At 35.5% G+C, this 13,365-nt stretch overlaps 1 protein-coding gene across 1 annotated transcript in view; it reads left to right on the plus strand.

The window, feature by feature from the left end:
- Positions 1–7,749, plus strand: part of LOC137065045 (uncharacterized) — a 100,116-nt gene extending 92,367 nt beyond the window's left edge. Inside the window, exons 6-10 of the mRNA XM_067436610.1 lie at positions 3,474–3,653; positions 4,202–4,381; positions 6,562–6,741; positions 7,294–7,557; positions 7,646–7,749. Of these exons, the coding sequence (XP_067292711.1) occupies positions 3,474–3,653; positions 4,202–4,381; positions 6,562–6,741; positions 7,294–7,557; positions 7,646–7,749 (908 nt within the window). The remainder of the gene's footprint in view (positions 1–3,473; positions 3,654–4,201; positions 4,382–6,561; positions 6,742–7,293; positions 7,558–7,645) is intronic.
- The last annotated feature ends 5,616 nt before the right edge of the window (positions 7,750–13,365 follow it).

Below are 13,365 nucleotides of genomic sequence, written 5' to 3' on the forward strand. Positions count from 1 at the left end.
GCAAAAGGCATTATTTGAGGGAACAGCCATTTGTAGTGATGTCCGAAACCATAGTGAACGTTATCGAGTGCACTCATTCAATCCCAAAATGCACCGCTATAACGAGTTTGCAACCGTTGTACGCTCGCTGGACTCCTAAAGAATACCCACAATGCACTGTGAGATCACGCCACACGTTGAATGAATTCCCTCTTCTCGGTCAGCAGATGGCATCCACAGCGGAATCATCGGAACCATAGACGGACAAGACCAATTATATTATAGACCCGTTAACTTTTATTGTCTCTAATAATAAGTGTTAGGACGTGGTGAATTAAACACGTTAGAAAGACACTTTATTTCCATTTCTATAATATTTTCTTCATTTTTATTGAAAATAAATACCTTTCCAATCTGATATGTGATGGGAAAAGGGAGTTCAGTAAAAGGCAAATTCGAACCTCGGATAGATAGCCTACCTCAAATCTTTCTACCATAAGTTTTACCCCTACCCTAGCCAACTGTTGCTGTATATAATTCTGGGTTTTCCGTAAATTTGTCTGCTTCATCTAGACGTTTAGTAAACAAGGCAATATATTTGTACTTAATGTAAATGGCATCCAAGTTACTCCAGTAAAAAATTGTCTGGGACATGATCACCCACATTTTTGCTTCTGATGCTCATGCAATATAGGCTATACTATATATATATGTAGTCTTGTTCAAAATAATAGCAGTACAATGTGACTAACCAGAATAATCAAGGTTTTTCGTATATTTTTTATTGCTACGTGGCAAACAAGTTACCAGTAGGTTCAGTAGATTCTCAGAAAACAAACAAGACCCAGCATTCATGATATGCACGCTCTTAAGGCTGTGCAATTGGGCAATTAGTTGAAAGGGGTGTGTTCAAAAAAATAGCAGTGTGGCATTCAATCACTGAGGTCATCAATTTTGTGAAGAAACAGGTGTGAATCAGGTGGCCCCTATTTAAGGATGAAGCCAACACTTGTTGAACATGCATTTGAAAGCTGAGGAAAATGGGTCGTTCAAGACATTGTTCAGAAGAACAGCGTACTTTGATTAAAAAGTTGATTAGAGAGGGGAAAACCTATAAAGAGGTGCAAAAAATGATAGGCTGTTCAGCTTAAATGATCTCCAATGCCTTAAAATGGAGAGCAAAACCAGAGAGACGTGGAAGAAAACGGAAGACAACCATCAAAATGGATAGAAGAATAACCAGAATGGCAAAGGCTCAGCCAATGATCACCTCCAGGATGATCAAAGACAGTCTGGAGTTACCTGTAAGTACTGTGACAGTTACAAGACGTCTGTGTGAAGCTAATCTATTTTCAAGAATCCCCCGCAAAGTCCCTCTGTTAAAAAAAAGGCATGTGCAGAAGAGGTTACAATTTGCCAAAGAACACATCAACTGGCCTAAAGAGAAATGGAGGAACATTTTGTGAACTGATGAGAGTAAAATTGTTCTTTTTGGGTCCAAGGGCCACAGGCAGTTTGTGAGACGACCCCCAAACTCTGAATTCAAGCCACAGTACACAGTGAAGACAGTGAAGCATGGAGGTGCAAGCATCATGATATGGGCATGTTTCTCCTACTATGGTGTTGGGCCTATTTATCGCATACCAGGGATCATGGATCAGTTTGCATATGTTAAAATACTTGAAGAGGTCATGTTGCCCTATGCTGAAGAGCACATGCCCTTGAAACGGTTGTTTCAACAAGACAATGACCCAAAACACACTAGTAAACGGGCAAAGTCTTGGTTCCAAACCAACAAAATTAATGTTATGGAGTGGCCAGCCCAATCTCCAGACCTTAATCCAATTGAGAACTTGTGGGGTGATATCAAAAATGCTGTTTCTGAAGCAAAACCAAGAAATGTGAATGAATTGTGGAATGTTGTTAAAGAATCATGGAGTGGAATAACAGCTGAGAGGTGCCACAAGTTGGTTGACTCCATGCCACACAGATGTCAAGCAGTTTTAAAAAACTGTGGTCATACAACTAAATATTAGTTTAGTGATTCACAGGATTGCTAAATCCCAGAAAAAAAAAATGTTTGTACAAAATAGTTTTGAGTTTGTACAGTCAAAGGTAGACACTGCTATTTTTTTGAACACACCCCTTTCAACTAATTGCCCAATTGCACAGCCTTAAGAGCGTGCATATCATGAATGCTGGGTCTCATTTGTTTTCTGAGAATCTACTGAACCTACTGGTAACTTGTTTGCCACGTAGCAATAAAAAATATACTAAAAACCTTGATTATTCTGGTTAGTCACATTGTACTGCTATTATTTTGAACAAGACTGTGTGTATATATATATATAAAACATTTTTTATTAATATTCCTTACATAACCCTGTCCCAGTAAGTTAGTGCCACACAAGAGCGCTATAGGGTTAACAATAGGACCGTATGACTTACAAGCTGCATGACCATTGCATAAGAGAATAGGATGTCTCAGTTGTTGTATGAAAAGTTCTTAATTTCGCTGTTTTCTCAATTCTATCATTTGAAGAACAATTTAAAATAATATTTCGTAAAAGCACAACATGACGCAGCAGCTGTTCTCTGAGGAAAAATCTTGCGGAAATACTCGTGCAGGTAGGCCTATAAGCTTGTCTGCGTGTGAAACAAAGCAATCACCACACTGTGCATTCATTTTATTTTAACAAACAAACAAGCAAATCTCAAACTAAACAGCATTATCTCCGGCGCCTTCAGTGTCAGAATTCGCTCACTCGTTTTCATTCACTCCTTTAAGTGAACTAGTGGAGTAATGGGGAATGAATGAGGGTATACAGGGCGAATCGGACAACGGTAATTCATTCAGCGCTCAACTCTCACAGTGCGCCGAGAGTGAGAGCGATTCAAAAGCATAAGGAGTCGTTTGCTCTCGAAACGCTCTCGCGGTATTTATGAGCCGATCGGTCTGCGCAGAGCTGCTGCATCGAACAAGCCTCTTTCTCCATTGCTCGTACTACATCGGCTGTACACCTGTACACTCATTATTGCGGTGCATTGTGGGATTGAATTAGTGCACTCAAAAACGTCCACTATGGTTTCGGACACCACTACAAATGGCTGTCCCCTCAAATAGAGCCCTATTTAAGGGTATAGGGGGCGATTTCGGACACAGCCAAGCATACATGTAAAGAAATGAAGTTGCTTATCAAATTGTCCTGACATGCAACACAAATAAAAAAAATAAAAATAAAAAATCCTCACAAGAAAAAACATTTTTTTTAATGTTTTGCAATAGTTTTTAAAGAAGCTTAGAGTCGTGTATTATTGGTGGACTTGGTAACTCTGCTTGTTCTGACCCATTTAGAGTTGACTAGTTTGACCATCTGAATGGACCACAAGCACATGAACTGATGAATATTTTCCTTCAATGCTTTGGATGAAAGTGTGTGTGAAACGCATGACTGTAAATGTTCTTCATCTGCTCTCTGCTTTCATCATTACAGCGAGTGGAGCTGATGGATCTGATTCACGATCTCTGGGAAGTTCTGCTCATGGTTCATTCAGATCCCGATCAGGAGCAGACTCAGTTTACAGTTCATCTCGTTCCAGAGATTCATCAAACACGAGTTACGAGTCAGGAGCCATGAAACGACATGACAGCAAAGAATGGCTACCACCAACCAGTGAGTGTGTTTTCTGTTTGATTTGCCACTTTCAGTTCACTTTGGTCTCCTTTGACATTATTTCAAACATTATAGGCCATGTTTTCAATGAATACCAACTGTTTTGTCGTGAAATGTAACATGTTTAATGTAGATTGGGATAAATTTGTTACCATGTTTTTTATAAAATGTGGACACTTTCTTCATCTTTCATTTGGTCAATTTGTACACAAATAGCAATGCTGATATTTTAATTTATGGCAATAAATGCAAACCTGATATGAAATCAAATACAAAGCACATATATTTAGTTTGACCTCTTTTTAAAAGTGTCAGAGTCTATAAAAATCTGTACAATAAATATCAGGCTTGTAATAAAGATGTTTAATATATAAAACTTTAAAAATCTCATCTGATTAATAAAGTATTGGTTTAATGTTGTAAAGGGCAGCTGGTAATGATGACCAATAGGCTACAATATGTTTATGAATACACTGAGAGTGTTAAATGTCAGAGTTTTGTTCTCTAACAGTTTCATGGCTTTTACTGATTTCTTTTCTTCCCTCCAGTGAGTGGAGACGAGCGGTCGGACACGAGGTCTCTGGGAAGTTCTGCTCATGGTTCATTCAGATCCCGATCAGGAGCAGACTCAGTTTACAGTTCATCTCGTTCCAGAGATTCATCAAACACGAGTTACGAGTCAGGAGCCATAAAACGACATGACAGCAAAGAATGGCTACCACCAACCAGTGAGTGTGTTTTCTGTTTGATTTGCCACTTTCAGTTCACTTTGGTCTCCCTGTGACATGATTTCAAGCATTATAGGCCATGTTTCCCATGAATACCAACTGTTTTGTCATGAAATGTAACATGTTTAATGTAGATTGGGATAAATTTGTTACCATGTTTTTTATAAAATGTGGACACTTTCTTCATCTTTCATTTGGTCAATTTGTACACAAATAGCAATGCTGATATTTTAATTTATGGCAATAAATGCAAACCTGACATGAAATCAAATACAAAGCACATACAGTCTTGTTCAAAATAATAGCAGTACAATGTGACTAACCAGAATAATCAAGGTTTTTAGTATATTTTTTATTGCTACGTGGCAAACAAGTTACCAGTAGGTTCAGTAGATTCTCAGAAAACAAATGAGACCCAGCATTCATGATATGCACGCTCTTAAGGCTGTGCAATTGGGCAATTAGTTGAAAGGGGTGTGTTCAAAAAAATAGCAGTGTCTACCTTTGACTGTACAAACTCAAAACTATTTTGTACAAACATTTTTTTTTTCTGGGATTTAGCAATCCTGTGAATCACTAAACTAATATTTAGTTGTATGACCACAGTTTTTTAAAACTGCTTGACATCTGTGTGGCATGGAGTCAACCAACTTGTGGCACCTCTCAGCTGTTATTCCACTCCATGATTCTTTAACAACATTCCACAATTCATTCACATTTCTTGGTTTTGCTTCAGAAACAGCATTTTTGATATCACCCCACAAGTTCTCAATTGGATTAAGGTCTGGAGATTGGGCTGGCCACTCCATAACATTAATTTTGTTGGTTTGGAACCAAGACTTTGCCCGTTTACTAGTGTGTTTTGGGTCATTGTCTTGTTGAAACAACCGTTTCAAGGGCATGTCCTCTTCAGCATAGGGCAACATGACCTCTTCAAGTATTTTAACATATGCAAACTGATCCATGATCCCTGGTATGCGCTAAATAGGCCCAACACCATAGTAGGAGAAACATGCCCATATCATGATGCTTGCACCTCCATGCTTCACTGTCTTCACTGTGTACTGTGGCTTGAATTCAGAGTTTGGGGGTCGTCTCACAAACTGCCTGTGGCCCTTGGACCCAAAAAGAACAATTTTACTCTCATCAGTCCACAAAATGTTCCTCCATTTCTCTTTAGGCCAGTTGATGTGTTCTTTGGCAAATTGTAACCTCTTCTGCACATGCCTTTTTTTTAACAGAGGGACTTTGCGGGGGATTCTTGAAAATAGATTAGCTTCACACAGACGTCTTGTAACTGTCACAGTACTTACAGGTAACTCCAGACTGTCTTTGATCATCCTGGAGGTGATCATTGGCTGAGCCTTTGCCATTCTGGTTATTCTTCTATCCATTTTGATGGTTGTCTTCCATTTTCTTCCACGTCTCTCTGGTTTTGCTCTCCATTTTAAGGCATTGGAGATCATTTTAGCTGAACAGCCTATCATTTTTTGCACCTCTTTATAGGTTTTCCCCTCTCTAATCAACTTTTTAATCAAAGTACGCTGTTCTTCTGAACAATGTCTTGAACGACCCATTTTCCTCAGCTTTCAAATGCATGTTCAACAAGTGTTGGCTTCATCCTTAAATAGGGGCCACCTGATTCACACCTGTTTCTTCACAAAATTGATGACCTCAGTGATTGAATGCCACACTGCTATTTTTTTGAACACACCCCTTTCAACTAATTCAACTAATTGCCCAATTGCACAGCCTTAAGAGCGAGCATATCATGAATGCTGGGTCTTGTTTGTTTTCTGAGAATCTACTGAACCTACTGGTAACTTGTTTGCCACGTAGCAATAAAAAATATACTAAAAACCTTGATTATTCTGGTTAGTCACATTGTACTGCTATTATTTTGAACAAGACTGTATATTTAGTTTGACCTCTTTTTAAAAGTGTCAGAGTCTATAAAAATCTGTACAATAAATATCAGGCTTGTAATAAAGATGTTTAATATATAAAACTTTAAAAATCTCATCTGATTAATAAAGTATTGGTTTAATGTTGTAAAGGGCAGCTGGTAATGATGACCAATAGGCTACAATATGTTTATGAATACACTGAAAGTGTTAAATGTCAGAGTTTTGTTCTCTAACAGTTTCATGGCTTTTACTGATTTCTTTTCTTCCCTCCAGTGAGTGGAGACGAGCGGTCGGACACGAGGTCTCAGAGAAGTTCTGCTTACGGTTCATTCGGATCCCGATCAGGAGCAGACTCAGTTTACAGTTCATCTCGTTCCAGAGATTCATCAAACACGAGTTACGAGTCAGGAGCCATGAAACGACATGACAGCAAAGAATGGCTACCACCAACCAGTGAGTGTGTTTTCTGTTTGATTTGCCTCTTTCAGTTCACTTTGGTCTCCCTGTGACATGATTTTAAGCATTATAGGCCATGTTTCCCATGAATACCAACTGTTTTGTCGTGAAATGTAATATGTTTAATGTAGATTGGGATAAATTTGTTACCATGTTTTTTATAAAATGTGGACACTTTCTTCATCTTTCATTTGGTCAATTTGTACACAAATAGCAATGCTGATATTTTAATTTATGGCAATAAATGCAAACCTGATATGAAATCAAATAAAAAGTACATATATTTAGTTTGACCTCTTTTTAAAAAGTGTCAGTGTCTATACAAAACTGTAAATAAATAATATCAGGCTTGTAATAAAGATGTTTAATATATAAAACTTTAAAAATCTCATCTGATTATTAAAGTATTGGTTTAATGTTGTAAAGGGCAGCTGGTAATGATGACCAATAGGCTACAATATGTTTATGAATACACTGAGAGTGTTAAATGTCAGAGTTTTGTTCTCTAACAGTTTCATGGCTTTTACTGATTTCTTTTCTTCCCTCCAGTGAGTGGAGACGAGTGGTCGGACACGAGGTCTGAGGGAAGTTCTGCTTACGGTTCATTCAGATCCCGATCAGGAGCAGACGGTGATTCAGTTTATAGCTCATCTCACTCTAAAGTGTCATCTCTCAGCTCAGGATTCGGGTCTTTGCTGTCCATCCCGGAGTCTGGGGAGCATTCAGAAAGAGCACTTGCTTTGCCCAAGATCGCAAAGCTTTTCCCAAGAAGATTAAAGAAGCATGATAAGCATGAAGAAGACACTAAGAATAGTTGAATTTTTTTTTAACTAATGAAAGAGTCTCAAAAATTGACATTTATAGTTTTGACACAATATTTTGATAACTATGTGGCGAGCAGGACGAGTGGCCGGTGGTGTGATGGATAATGAGCGGCAGCTCCAGACCGGTCTCGGATCTCACGGAGGATCTTTGGAAGTAGAAAAGGAGGAGCAACGACAGTGAATGACTGTCTGTAATTACGTTATGTTTTTTCATGTTTTATTTAGTGTGTATGGCAGCCATCTGTGAGGAGCTGCCATTTTTACTTTCGTTCGTTATTTTATGATGAAGCGTTTAGACCAGGGGTGTCCAAAGTCTGGCTCGGGGATGAGTTTCAGCCTGCAGCTTGTCTATGGCAATATATGATATAGTTGCAAGAAGAAGTATGTAAACCACTAATCTGTGAAAATGTAAATCATTATAAGAAAATAAGAGAGATCCATTTAGTGCTGTCCTGAACAGTGTTGCCACAGTTACTTTGAACAAGTAATCTGATTACTGATTACTCCTTTAAAAAGTAACTTAGTTACTTTACAGATTACTTGATTCTAAAAGTAACTAAGTTGGATTACAAGTTACTTTATTAGTTACATTCAGCAGTTGCCGACAACACCCCTGCCACCTCAACATAGAAATGACGACCGTTTTTGCCAACACTCACTTTATTGGAAGTGCATTTTTAACAGTAATTTCAACAATGTATCTCCTGACATTTGAAGTTGAACTTCAGAACTATTTCCTGAAAAAAAGACATAAAATAATGCCAGTCTTCTTGAATTCACTTAACATAAATTATTTTTTTTCTAAAATATAAAATAAAGACAGTCTTTCTTGACCTGACATATTTAACTGTTAACACTGTAATGGTAAAACTAAATTTATTATCTACATTGTTTATAAATGTAACTATTACATTCTTTTTAACATGTTTTACGAACATTAAACCTGTTGTTCACAGCATTAGAGCAGCAAGGAGTGGTTTTACAAAAAAAAAAAAAAAAAGTGTATAACACCACTTTTAGGCTGATATCATGTCTACTTTTGTTACTTTGGCCTACTCCTATATTGTAATCGCATGTTATGAGTGAAACAGTGGAGTGAGGTGAATAAACCAGTGATTGTACCTCATTAACAGAAGCTTCTCAGACCTCTTGTCAGAAAGTCTATTTCTTCTAGGCGTGAGCACCAAACCTCCCAGACTGAAAAGCCGCTCCATAGGAGCACTTGATGGGGTTGGAGTGTTATACTTCATAAAAATGTTCTTTATGTTTGAAAACTGATGCAGAATCTGAAGGTCAAAGGCTGACCTCAGGTAGTCCATGACTTTATTTTCTGCAGAGTAGGTCTCCTCTGGCTCTGCCTCAAAAGTGAAAAAATCCATCTCACCTCGGCTGGCAGATGTGGTGGGCACACTGGCAGGGCTCGGTGCTGCAGGAGCAGTTGTGCGGTGGCACTCTTCTATAAGAAGCTCTTTTACTCGCTCCCTCCTACCTGCATCACTCAGCCATCGGAGATTGAATTTTGGACAACTGACAGCTGCGAGAAGGGCATCTTTGTCGTCCAGCACACTGGCAAAACGAGTCTGGATAGCCTGAAAAATATAATTGATACGTTTATGCCTACAAGGCCTACTATTTATTATGTCATTAAATTACTTGCAAACCATGCCTAATGTGGAATCAATATTATGGATTTAATTTTGTTTTAAGGTTACATACTGACATTTGTATTTGTTTAAATCTCCTTTTGCAGTGATAATGAATATTCTGTTCCATATTCATGAAGAGTGTGATGCAAGAAATTTTAACTAGCTTAAAAGATGGAACACTATGGCATCTGGAAGGCCTGCAGTCATCCTGGAGAGGGCATCTTTCACAGCCAGGGTCTTCTGCATCAGAACTTCAAGTGTGGGAAGTAAAGTCCCATAAGGACAGTCACCTTGTAAAATGTCACGTGCTGCAGTCAAAGGCTTCATGGCGGTGCAGTACTCATGCAGGAACTGGTACTCTTGGTCTTTGAAGCACTTATCTCCCAGCTTGGTTCACAGAGACAGAGTATTTAGCTCACTCATGGAGATTTCTGAAATTCTCTTTACAGCATCAAAAAAAGAATTCTTGTGGATGTTGGTACCAGGAGCTTTCTTTTGCTGACTTCCTCCAATGTTTCTGATGCAAGGGTGGATCTACTTGATTTGGTCACAAGAGCTGTGCATTTTTCTGTGCTGCTCCTATACACAGCCTTGCTCTCTGCATTGGAAGTTAAATATTTCTCCACATCATTTGTGGAAATTAGGTTGATGGTGTGTGAAGCACACCTGTGGTATGGGGAGACAGCAGGCCACCCCTTTCATCCTCAGCTGAGAGGATTTCTGACAGATCTAAAAAGGTGACGTCATCATCTGTGGGGGCGGGCTCTCCCTCCTCCGTCTCATCATCGGACTCTGTGACAGGCTGATAAACTTTTAACGCCTTGACAAAGTTGGATCCATTATCAGTCACTGTTGCAACTACTTTGTTGAGTAGTCCAAATGAAGAGTGAATGTTTTCAATTTCTGCACCAATAACATCATAAGTGTGTCTACCGCGAATTCTCCTACATGCCAATGCAGCCTTGTTGCGCTCTAAAGTGGATCTACTGATATGTATTACACGTGACGTGAACTGTCCTCATGCTGAAAACGTGACCAGGGAAACTTTAACACGACAAAGGGGGAACAAAGCAGCACAACACGCGAGCATGTGAACAAATGTGTTTACCTGGTGTTTTTTTTCTTCTAATTAGACCCCATTGACATGCATTATACAAGCAATGGTTGGAGTTAAAAATCTTAATTTGTGTTCTACTGAAGAAACAAACACACCTACATCTCAGATGTCCTGGGGATCAGCAGATAAACATCACACTCTCATTTTTGGGTGAACTATCCCTTTATGATGTGGTTTGATTGAACTTGTAATGTAGACGTGTGTGAAATGAGTAACAGGGCTTGCAGTTTTGTGCATTTGTATTGATATTAAATGTGTTTAAAGAACAAATAGCATAGAGCCATTTTAGATATAGAAATAAGTATGTGTATTTGTGATCATGTAGTGAAGGGGACATCTGTGCACCTGAAAAATGTTCTTATTGAGTATTTTTGTCTAGTTTGTAGTGTAAATATGTCCAAAAATGCATTTTAAATGCAAAATGAAGATGCATTTACTAAGTGAAATAATCCAAGTGTTTTGTTTTGTGTGAAATAAAAGCAAGATGAAGTGAGTTTGTACTGAAATTAATGTGAAGTGAACAGCTGTTTCAAATAGCTGAGATATGTTACAACAGTGTATACTATTACATAAAAGTGAATTTATTCAACTATCAAATTAAGTCAAAATTCAAAATTTTGACAGTGTATACTATTAAATTTTTTTATTAATTCAATTATCACACAAGTTAAAATGGACAAAAATTCAAAATTACAACAGTGTAAAAAAGTAGAAATTTAATTATCACAAAATCAAAATGGACAAAAATACACAATTACGACAAAATTAGTGTATACTATTACAAAAAAGTAGAAATTATTCAATTATCACACAAATTAAAATGGACAAAAAATTTAAATTACGACAGTGTATACTATTACAAAAAAGTAGAAATTATTTAATTATCACAAAAATCAAAATGGAAAAAAATACACAATTATTACAGTGTATACTATTACAAAAAAGTAGAAATTATTTAATTATCACAAAAATCAAAATGGACAAAAATACACAATTACGACAGTGTATACTATTACAAAAAAGTGGAAATTATTCAATTATCACAAAAATCAAAATGGACAAAAATACACAATTACGACAGTGTATACTATTACATAAAAGGGAATTTATTAAATTATCATGAAGTAAAAATGGACAAAAATACACAATTACAACAGTGTGTACTATTACAAAAAAGTAGAAATTATTTAATTATCACAAAAATCAAAGTGGACTAAAATTCACAATTACGACAGTGTATACTATTACAAAAAAGTGGAAATTATTCAATTATCACAAAAATCAAAATGGACAAAAATACACAATTACGACAGTGTATACTATTACAAAAAAGTGAATTTATTCAATTATCACAAAAATCAAAATGGACAAAAATACACAATTACGACAGTGTATACTATTACAAAAAAGTAGAATTTATTCAATTATCACAAAAATCAAAATGGACAAAAATACACAATTACGACAGTGTATACTATTACAAAAAAGTAGAAATTATTCAATTATCACAAAAATCAAAATGGACAAAAATACACAATTACGACAGTGTATACTATTACAAAAAAGTAGAATTTATTCAATTATCACAAAAATCAAAATGGACAAAAATACACAATTACGACAGTGTATACTATTACAAAAAAGTAGAATTTATTCAATTATCACAAAAATCAAAATGGACAAAAATACACAATTACGACAGTGTATACTATTACAAAAAAGTCGAATTTATTAAATTATCACAAAAATCAAAATGAACAAAAATTCACAATTACGACAGTGTATACTATTACAAAAAAGTAGAAATTATTCAATTATCACAAATATCTAAATGGACAAAAATTCACAATTACGACAGTGTATACTATTACAAAAAAGTAGAAATTATTCAATTATCACAAAAATCAAAATGGACAAAAATTCACAATTACGACAGTGTATACTATTACAAAAAAGTGGAAATTATTCAATTATCACAAAAATCAAAATGGACAAAAATACACAATTACGACAGTGTATACTATTACAAAAAAGTAGAAATTATTCAATTATCACAAAAATCAAAATGGACAAAAATACACAATTACGACAGTGTGTACTATTACAAAAAAGTAGAAATTATTTAATTATCATAAAAATCAAAGTGGACTAAAATTCACAATTATGACAGTGTATACTATTACAAAAAAGTAGAAATTATTCAATTATCACAAAAATCAAAATGGACAAAAATTCACAATTACGACAGTGTATACTATTACAAAAAAGTAGAAATTATTTAATTATCACAAAAATCAAAGTGGACTAAAATTCACAATTACGACAGTGTATACTATTACAAAAAAGTGGAAATTATTCAATTATCACAAAAATCAAAATGGACAAAAATACACAATTACGACAGTGTATACTATTACAAAAAAGTAGAATTTATTCAATTATCACAAAAATCAAAATGGACAAAAATACACAATTACGACAGTGTATACTTTTGCATAAAAACTGAATTATTAAATTATCACAAAAATCAAAATGGACAAAAATACACAATTACGACAGTGTATACTATTACAAAAAAGTGGAAATTATTAAATTATCACAAAAATCAAAATGGACAAAAATACAAAATTACGACAGTGTATACTATTACAAAAAAGTGAAAATTATTAAATTATCACAAAAATCAAAATGGACAAAAATACACAATTACGACAGTGTATACTATTACAAAAAAGTGAATTTATTCAATTATTACAAAAATCTAAATGGACAAAAATACACAATTATGACAGTGTATTCTATTACAAAAAAGTGAAAATTATTTAATTATCACAAAAATCAAAATGGACAACAATACACAATTACGACAGTGTATACTATTACAAAAAAGGGAATTTATTCAATTATCACAGAAATCAAAATGGACAAAAATACACAATTATGACAGTGTATACTATTACAAAAAAGGGAATTTATTCAATTATCACAGAAATCAAAATGGACAAAAATACACAATTATGACAGTGTATACTAT

The sequence above is a fragment of the Pseudorasbora parva genome, chromosome 25, assembly GCF_024679245.1.
Source record: "Pseudorasbora parva isolate DD20220531a chromosome 25, ASM2467924v1, whole genome shotgun sequence".
NCBI lineage: Eukaryota > Metazoa > Chordata > Actinopteri > Cypriniformes > Gobionidae > Pseudorasbora > Pseudorasbora parva.